Source organism: Varanus komodoensis, unplaced genomic scaffold (assembly GCF_004798865.1).
Source record: "Varanus komodoensis strain SLA01 unplaced genomic scaffold, ASM479886v1 scaffold16, whole genome shotgun sequence".
NCBI classification, from domain to species: Eukaryota; Metazoa; Chordata; class Lepidosauria; order Squamata; family Varanidae; genus Varanus; species Varanus komodoensis.
Window position 1 is genome coordinate 17,193,882 of NW_025335468.1, and position 10,414 is coordinate 17,204,295.

Genomic DNA, 10,414 nt, shown 5'->3' on the forward strand with positions numbered 1-10,414 from the left:
CAAAATCCCAGCAGCAACTTTCTTGCAGCAAAAACAACAGACTGGTTTGTGGCCCCTTAAAGATTCACGCTTTTACTTGACAAAAGCCCATGCAACCTTATGTCAGAATTCATGTGTTCGTCTTTAAGATGCCCCATGACTTTATTTTAGCAATCAAATGCTGCTTTCTCCCTTTCTCACCACCACAGCACTTCATAAGGAGTGACAGGGGAGGCCTCTGCCTGAGCAGCTTGCAACCTCGAAAACTGACCTAAAGGGACCAACAAAGGCAGGCAAGGGCAAAGGAAGTGGGGTGAGATGAGCCAGGAAAGCGCAGCATTCACTCTGATACTGACTTAGGTGTAGCTATAACTGGGCATGGAGACTAGGCAGTTCTGCCAACATCTTCATGGAAAACATGGATTTCAACAACATTGTCAGGCACATGACAAAGACAGTTCTGTGTCTAGGCAAGGGGAAAGTGGTGGAACAGTTCTGTGGGAGATTTTGCCCTTATTATGTTTTATGGTATCATAGAAATGTTCGAATATATTGGGCAGGTCTGCATAACACTCTAAGCTACACAGTGTCGACTGTCTGTGGAGCAAAACACAAGGGACACCCCACACCTGCTCAAGCTCAAAGCTTGTTCCTCCACTCTTCTTTCCCTCTTGGTCCTCTAGCTTTTCTCCAGGGCCATTTGAGGCAGAACCATCTTGGCTCAGCCTTGCCCCAACTGCTACCACTTCTAGTTTGCTGCTCTCTCTCTCTCTCTCAATCTCCTGGAGCCTCAAAAATGTGTAATTGGCTCAGTGGTCCTCTTTCGGCTCCAGAAAACATTTCCATGATTTTTTTAAACCATTAGTTTGGTTAGTCTTTCATAAGTGCAACCTAATGGCTGCCCAATATGTGCCTGCTCAACTTCTTTGTATATTTCAGCTGTGAAAAGAAGAGATGAAGTGGAGTAGGTGACAGAAATAGACCCTGACGAGGCAACAGGGCCAGTTGCCAGGGGCCAGCGGGAGAGTTGTCAGTTCAAAAGCACCAAAAATGGGGTGAGGGAGAGCGGCAAAAGTAGCTGCACCAAAAGGGAGCGGAGGCTACATCCTCCACTGAGCAAGACAATTCTCTCCGTCTCAAGTATCGAACTGGCAGCTCTCAGTGCCATCCACCTTTTCAACTCTTCCTTGAGTCTCAGCTACTCCGAAAAGGGAAAATATTATGGACATTTTATCAATGCTTTCCCAGTTTCATCCTGGGCTTCTTGTACATAAAAGTGATTGAATGGTACCAGAGAGGGGATATTGCTAATATGGCATTGGCATCATGCAGCGACCACACCACAGATTACCTTCATGGGGTCAGTCAATCAAATACTTCAGCCTACCTTGACAAAGATCACGAGGGAAAAATTACAGTGCTTACTTTGTGTGGAGGTTTGCAAATATGACACTTGTACTCCAAACCAGAGAATTCACAGTATTTTCCAGTCTCACAATCTTCATCAATAATGCACTCCTGAGAAAAAATTTAACATATCATTAGTAAATGCACAATATTTTAAATCATTAGTTTGGTTGATTGGAAAAACTGCATGTAACAGTGGATGTTCATTTTTGCTTGAAACTTTTAAAACTTTGGCTAATATTTATTTATTTTGAAAACTTATATTCTGCATCTTCCATCAACAAAGGAGAGTGAACCTGAGTAGTGTTCACAGTATTATAAATACAGCATACAGCAGTAAAAGTTAAATGGAGGCCAGAAAACACATAAAATAAATAAAATCAGTCAAAAATTAAATTAAAATTTGAACTTGAACTATATTTCCAGTTTCAAAGTTCTTCTGGGCAAGCAGAGGTGTTTGAAGTTGGCATCGAAAACAATACAGATCTTGGGTTGGAGCCAAAATCACTCCATCCACAGAACAGGTACGGTCCATACACACTTGCGCCAGTGGCATACTGGCAAATGTTGAAGTGCGGGTGTTCATTTTTGACAGTCTCATAGCCAGACAGCCCAGAGAAAGCCCTAAACCTCAGGCAGTGACATTAAGCCATATGAACAATCAGTTTCTAACAGTTTTCATCTCCACCGGGAGCAGGACTTTTGCAAAGCTATTTGGTTTTAATTGCCCTTTGGAGATCAAGGCACCCCGAAATACCATGGAGCACAATAGGAAATGATCAATGATTGCTGGAAAAAATACTCTCTTCTGCAACTCCAGCTAATGCGAGAATTGCAGCCAAGGTCGGAGGGAGCAAAGAAACCTGGGGGCAGGCAGTCAGACAGCATCCTGCCTGCACTGTCAGAGTCTGGGCCTCGTTATTTTACTGCCCTGCACAGTCGCAGTCTTCCAGGTCAAGTCTGCAGGGTGCAAGGGAGCTGCAGGGGGAAGAGAATAGAGAAGGCACTTTGTACCAGCAAGGGCAGTTCCATCGGCAGAACGACAGTGCTGGATTGAACCCCTTAACTCCCTTGGAGGGGCCTTCTAAAATTGGGAATGCCTCCACAGAGGAGACCTCTTTGGAGAAGGGTAGTCCACTTCCCCTAATGGTACCAGGAAATAGGCCTCCTCCAAAGATCTCAGCAGCAACATCTGCTACCTCAGTCCTACGTACTGCACCGTACAGGAGAGATACCTGATCAACCCACTGCTTGTTGGAGTAGCCTGTGAAGAGAGCTGCCCCAACCCAAGACCTCTCCAGTGGCCAAAGCTGCTTCAGAAGGCCACTCAGCCGGGTGGGCTCTGGCCCCCATCTCCCACAGCATCTCATTCTCCTACTCCAGCCAGCAGTCTGTTAAATGGAAAGCCCCTTCGTCCTCATGGAAGAAAAGAGAACGGTCTTTCACAATACAGGCCAAACGACTGCTCTTGTATGACGAGCTGACCCAGGTAGCCAAATTTCATTATATTAAATGTATAGCTATTTTTCCAAAAATTGAGAACTTCAAGTTTGGAAATACAGACGGGTAAACAGAAGCTTACTGTGCATGTTTAAAGCAACTTCAAAAAGAGTTACACTATCCAAGCCCCAATACCAGGGGTGGGCCTATCTTGGCACATTTACAGCTCTTGTAAGTTACTCTTATTCAGCCGTGCTTGAGCTTCGATGGAGCTCTGCAAGTTACTCATATTCAGCCATGCTTGAGCTTTGATGGCTTTTCTAGCATTAAGGACAGGGTGGCAGCAACGAGAACTTCCCATCTGCCTTCAGAGCATATTCGGTATGCTCTCTCTCTGGAGCCAGGTTTCATTCTGTCAGTCTTTCAAGCTTGCTCTTCATGCAGAAGAGAAATGGCATTTGGTTTTAACTTTCTACAGGTCTTCTACCAGTAGCAAAAGCTTTTTAAACAAGTATATTTGGCACAGACCCTTTTGCTAATTGAGGCTGAAGATTTGCTTTAGATAATGTGCAAACAGATGCTGCTCACAATCACTCTGCACAGCCAGGTTTGATTCCCCGACAGTGTAGCTTGACCTGGCCCCAGCCACACTTCCACGCATGTTTGTGACCACGGTGAGTCCACCACATGCCTGGCCCAGCCAGGGATCCAGTGGCATCAACCACCACAGCAGCCGTCTCGCTACCCACACACTGCAGCTGTGATCTGGGCAGTCCAGCCACACGGTGTCCCCCACACTCCTCCTTTATGCAGGGAGAAGCCCTCTGCGATGGTTTACTGCATTTCAAAGTCTTCCACGAACTGAGATACAGCCCTGAAGCATTAAAAACAATTCTAGCCAGGCTTGCACTACTCCAACCTTATGCAAATAGCCATGAGCTAAAGAGTGTGCAAAATGTTCGGCTTGCCATCTGCCGGCTCTTCTACTCAGATGAATGAGCTTAATTTCAACAGGGCATCAAAGAGCCATTGGCACAGGTAGCCGGTGCTGTGATCCTGCAGGGGAAGGAAAGGAGAGGGAAGCTGTTGCTGATGTCCCCTTAGAGGCACACTTCCAAAGAAGCACCACTAGCTCCCAATTACATTCAGGGAACCAATGGCTCTCCAGATGTTCTCGCACTCGAACTCCCTTCAGGCCTGATAATGGGTGAAGCTAGCTGGGGCTAACCAGGTCGGAGTCACACAACCTGGAGGACCAGGCTCCCCAAGCCAGTTCGTCTTTCTCAGACTAGCTTTCTGAATCTTGCCTTAGCTTCTTAAAATGGCTCTCATTTCCTTTGGTAAGACTAAAGAAAGTGCTGGATACTTTGCACTACTGTGCCAGTATCCAGTACAATGCACTATATCCTATTACATTCAGTCTTGGTCAGTAGTTCAGTGAAATCCCAGTTACGAGCTTTTTTTAAAATCTTGGTATCGAACTTAAAAGAGCTGCCAACTATGAATCATGTCCGTATGTGATTCAAGGAAACAAGGCACCCTGGAAAAGATGACTGGAAAAGGACTGAACTCCAATTACAAGGGATTAATCCTGTCTTTGTTGTGAATGTACAACTTTGACAGACCAGGGCTATATTTTTACCATTCGAATATATATATTTAAATGGAGGTCTAGTAACGACAGGCATAGGGTTAAGTACAAGATTGTGATCTTTTCATTCCACTTAGCATGATACTTTTGGATTCCAAATTAGATTTTGTAAAATGTATAACAATAGTGATAGACCAAGGAGTCCTTTCAATTTGGGTCTGGACGACACAATATTGTGTCAATGTTTGCCATATGTACTGGCTTTCAGTGCATTTCTAGTACCATTTGAAGTAGTGGTGTTAACCTTTACAGCCCTAAATAGCTTGGAATTAATTACCGGAAGGAGCATTTCCTACCACCTACCTGGACCCTAAAGTCACTCTTTGAGGCCCTTCACTGGTTACCTTCCCTGAAAAAGGTGTGTTGAGTGGCTATCAGGAAAGGGCCTTTTTGGTAGTGGCCCTTCCCAACTGCTTAACCTGAAACCTATGGTGTAAAGTGGGGTGAAGCCCTACCTGTTCTCCAGGCATTCCAGTTTTAAAGTCATATTTAAAATACATTAGTGATTCCAATTTCTTTTAAATCCTTGCTGTCCTGTTGGATTTATTTTAGTTTTATTCTGTGGCTATTTTAATTCATTGTAAGTATCACTTTTTACTGAATTTGTGTATGTTATGTCTTAACCTTTACTGTGTGAACCACTCAGAGAGCTTTAGCTATTAGAAATGCAGTTAACAAACAGAGAAAACAGACCTGTTAGAGTGGCCACAGAATAGTGGAAGTCTCTCCCTTGGAGGCTGAAGACAAATCTCCACACTTGGGGGGGGGGGGGTGGCAGTCAAGGATCCGATCTCTCCCCTGCCAGTTTGCCCTCCAAGGTCAGAAAACTTGGCACAGGGTTCCAGCGGGCAAAATGGAGAGGGAACTAGAAAGGCAGGATACAAGCAAATCTGACCCTCCTCCAGTCTCCTTCCTTCCATCTTGGAGGCAAAAAAAACCCATATAGGAAAAAATGCAATGCTCAGAGAAAGGAGAACCCAGGGCCAGCTCCACTGCACCTCCTGCCCAGCCAGCTTCAGCCCAGCCAGGCACTGGGGACAAGAAGCCAAGTCTGGAGGCTTCTTTCTAACAAGGAGAGCACCCTAAATGGGACACTAATGCTCTTGAAAACTGCATTCCCCAGAACCAATGCAGAACAGTTTATATATTTAAATGTGAACTTTAATATTCTGCATTTGGATTGGTCATTTGCCCCATGTCTAGGTTTTGGATCAGGTTCCGGCTTAAGTAATTTCCAAAAGTTAGCAGTCAGCACACAGAAGGGGTAACATCTTAGAAATGCTACTATAGACTTCATTGAATGCCATTTAGCTTAAATCTTTTCCAAGTACTTCTGCAGACAGTCAAAACTGCTGAGCGATGCAGAAAAATGTATATGGAGATCCATTTATATGACTGTAATTATAGAGATGGTAATGTTATATGAAAAATAATGGTTTGGATTACTGCATCGTGACAACATTCTTAATTTTTGGTTGTGCAGACAGAAGTTTATGGACCCAGAAATCCCACTGCATGACAAGGAAGTGAATCAATTAGTCTTAACATAATTTTATGTTTCAGGAATTCACACTTTTAGAACAGTATCTGAATTGCCAAGCACTGGAAAAAGTAAAGAGATGAAGCACAGACTACTTCTAAATGAGACATTTTAGAATTATTAGAAATGACATCACTTGGCACTAGGGTAAAGGTAATGAAATTTACGGAGGCTCTGCAAAGGGTTTAGATATTTGCTAGAGCCAAACCCTAATTGGTCTAATCAAACATAAGGCCAACACACTATTTAGCAAGGGTCTCCTGACTCTGTCTCTCTGTATGTGAAATGGGTACATAAATTCTATTTTGCAATAGCAAACTTCATGATCATACTCTTGGGAAATCTTGAAAACCTCTCAGTTTAGAACCTTCTCCAGAACTGCCAAGTTGCTGTACAGATTGTGACAGATCTTTCATGTTTCTACCACCTTCCTTTGAGAAATTAAGAAATTAATTGTCCTGATTCCTCCAAGAAAATTCTGGCTTAAAAATAAGAAATCCCAAAGCCCAGTGCAACTCAACTTGATCTCTTAGTACTGCGGTTTCCCACATGGAAGACAGAAGTGTCAGACCGTTAGCCGTTCATGATTGGCTCACCCTTCACTGATATGAAAGGAATCCAAACAAGAACAGATTCATGGTAATCTACAAAGTTACAGTATTCTAAGAGGAATGTATCAAATAAGGTAACAAGGAGGATCTTCTCACGTCTAGCCACAAAAGATGTGTTTTCAGAACACATATTCATGAGAAACGATGGAGTAAAAGAAATAATTACTGTATCACAAATATATTTGCTAAATGTCATTGAATTCCATATTTTTATTCAAGACCAATTATTGTGATATAGACGAGGTGAGACACAGAAATAACCAGATTGTGCTTAGGGCTTTCCTGGAAAATCGTCTGGAGGTCAGCTAGACATATATTATAAAATTGTATCTCCTCCTACACACCCTCTCAAACCGCGAAACGGCTAGGAATAGCCTATGAATAGTGTGGTCAGTATTCGAACTACACTCGCGACACGTGTTACCATGATAATGTTGGAGGGGCGGGGAATCGAACAGCAACTCAACATTGTACTCCCGCGCACAATGCCTTTTCCATAAAGCAGTTTTTGAGTGGAAAAAACATTCCTGTCCTCAATCATCCTCCTTATTCACCCAATTTAGCTCCCTGTGATTTTTACTTGTTCCCGAAAATCAAAAGTGACCTGAAGGGAACATGTTTTGCATCAATGGATGAAGTGAAGACAAAAACGGCAAGCCTGTTGAAGAGCCTCATGTAAGAAGACTTCCGGCACTGTTTCAATCAATGGAAAATATGGCGGAAGTGGTGTAGAGATCGGGAGGGGGGAGTATATAGAAGGTGACAATGTTCAGAATGCTGCAATTCATCAATATTTTTTTATTACTAATCCAGTTATTTTTGTGTCACACCTCGTGTGTGTGCGCGCGTGCGCGCACGCATTTGTCTTGATTAAAACTCAGCAATATTACTTAGACATAAGTGATTAAAGCCATTTATTTATTTATTTATTTATTTATTTATTTATTTATTTGGTGGGGGGGGTGTTTGTACGCAGTCCCATTCGCATGAGCCTTGGGACAGCTTACATACAATAAATAAACACCATACAAATAGCGCACATAAAATCCAGATTCACCCTGGCTGCAATTTAAAAAACCTATAGATGATATTAAAAATTGTTAAAATATTGTTTAATTAAAAAGGTCTGCGCCTGGCACCGAAAAACAAATAACGAGGGCGCCAGGCAGACCTCTCTGGGGAGCGCATTCCATGGGTGGGGCGCCACTGGCATAGAGCACACTGGAAGATGACAAGCCATGGTAGTTTCTTGAGCAGGATGGCGCACTTGGTTTTGGAAATCGCAGTCAGAAACAATGGCCTATTCTGCGGCTTCCATTTCTGCACCATGGTTTTTCTGTCTAAACTTGGCATCATGGTTCCCACAGTCCTCAGTGAAGAGGGAGAGAACCATGCTAGGGTAAGAAACCACTTAACCATCCATCAGCATGTCCAGACAAACAACTGCACACCGTGAAAACTGCACAGCAATGCTTGTCATGATGTGTGAACCCAGCCACTGTCTCGACTGCCATAGGATAGATCAGCCTTCCCCAACCTTGTGTCTTCCAGGCACATTTGGACTGCAACACCCAGAATTCCTAATCAATAGCCCTGCTGGATGGGAATTCTGGGAGCTGCGATCCAAATGCCTATGCAGGCCACCAGGCTGGGGAAGACTGGGACAGATCTGCAATGCGTTTCAGTGCCCTCCCTCTACTCGCATGGCTAGCACAATTCTTGCCACGTCAGCTACGGCTTTGAAGTTGCAAGTGCCAGTGCCAGTACAGGGGGGCATTTGGGGAAGATGGAGGGGAGCAATGAAGCCCTGCTGGGGTAGGAGGCATCCCAGCGGTGCTTCGGTCCCTCCTTCTAATGAGCAGAGGCAAAAGACACAGCTGGCCTAAACCAACCAACCATCCATGCCTTTGCAGGGGAGGAGAAGCAGGGAGGCGAGCTGGTCTCTAATCCTCCAAGCTGGAGGGCTGCAGGCGACCACAGTGGGTGATGCGCTGAATGAAGCATAACTTAACGTGGGAAAACAATCTAAATGTGTTTAGATGCACATACATCATCTCAGTAAATTCCAGGTGAACAGTTGTTATTGTTCAACTTAGCACCCTTGATTTAAGATTATTTTGATTGCATCATGTGAATGAAGCTTAAATGAATTATCAGCTTATATTTAGTATTTTTACAGCAACATTTCTATACTATAGTAAAGGAAGAAAAGACCTGTTTTGCCTACAAGAGTGATTCCTGGAAATAGACAATTATGTATGACATACTTACAGTGAAGAATTTAGTTGTACTCTAAGATGGCATCTGTTTTTCCAAGAAATCTGAATATAAGATTAAGCAGCCTGGAATTGTCTCTGTCCTCTTAAGATATTTCCAGAGAACCGCTGCACAAGATCACAAGTTATACTTGGCTGAAAGGCTTATGAGTTTAAGAATATTTAAAGTCTGGGAACTCCCTTAAAGTTTCTGAGCAATCTTGAGAGTAATGCTTTTGAGTGCTTGAACTCACAGCTGTGCTACCTATTAGAAATCTGTTCGTCTTTGTATTGCATTCCAGGAGCAGCGGCAACCGATGACATCACCACTTAGCTCAAGACTGCTGCAGTCAAAACCACTCTCTCCATTCAGATGGGTATCTTAAGGGACATGAGATCTGCAGGAAAAGCATACCTATAAACTGCACAATAAACGTGCATGTTTATTGGCCTGTTAGTTTCCTTATCTACCAAAAAGTACCAAGAACTGAGCAAATACAGAATAGTTGATCATAGACCCAGATCTGAGTTCAAGTTTCCACTCAGCCATGAAGCTCATGAATGTTGTAAGCCGCCCCGAGGCTTTTTGTGAATGGGGCGGCATAAAAATGGTTTAAATAAATAAATAAACCCTTAGAAAAGTAAAATCTTTTTTAGCAAGCGTATCTCTTGGTATTATGCTCCCAACACTATCAGTCAAAAAATACTGTGCATTTATCCCACATGTACTCATTGGATTTTCTGTAGTAAAGAGGGGTGGGGAGTTGTGATTAGTGGGAAAATACAAAAAGGTTAGGAGGGGACATCTTCTGAACACGCATACACACAATTCCATCTTTGAATCAGGGAAATTGCACAAGGAATGCCTCATCTGGAAGCACCCTGGGCTCCTTGGGGAAAGATACAGCACAAGCCTAGTCAAGTATCACCCCTTGGAATACAGCAAAACCTGTGACCCTTTGTGCATGCCTGGGGGCTTCCTACAGTATGCAGAAGTGTACCTCCTTTAGTGACTGTTGCTGAAAGGGGACCTCAAAAGTTGGGAGAGGAAGGACTGCGTACACACGCTGTTGTGGAAGCAAGCATGAGAAGAGATTAAAAGCGCAAGCACTCACTGCTCTCCTTACTGGTTAAACTGAAGGGAGATAAGCACGTTCTGTCTTTTAACCTGCACCGGTGAGAAAAAGCAGGCACTGAGCTTCCCACTCTTTCTCTCGCCCAGAAGGAAGGCAGGAAAACTCCCCCACTGGCACCCAGACTCAGAGATTTGCAAGGCACAGAGCTAATACCTGCCTTCAATGCTGTCAGAGCCTAGGCAACAGGTCCAATCCAGCTCAAAACAGATTTGGGCTGCCAGGATCAAGGAAACATTTCATTGGTTTGAAATATATGAACTACACTTTGCACTGAAAGGTATGCATAGTATGCATAAAAGCACAGAAAAACAAGCAGAGCAAGGTGAAGAAGAAGAAGAAGAAGAAGAAGAAGAAGAAGAAGAAGAAGAAGAGGAGGAGGAGGAGGAGGAGGAGGA

The 10,414-nt window shown here is 43.6% G+C and overlaps 1 protein-coding gene across 1 annotated transcript in view; it reads right to left on the bottom strand.

Moving 5' to 3' along the window:
- The window catches only part of DKK3 (dickkopf WNT signaling pathway inhibitor 3), a 36,532-nt gene that overhangs the window by 3,529 nt on the left and 22,589 nt on the right, over positions 1–10,414 (bottom strand). The window contains exon 5 of the mRNA XM_044425726.1: positions 1,405–1,497. Within this exon, the coding sequence (XP_044281661.1) occupies positions 1,405–1,497 (93 nt within the window). The remainder of the gene's footprint in view (positions 1–1,404; positions 1,498–10,414) is intronic.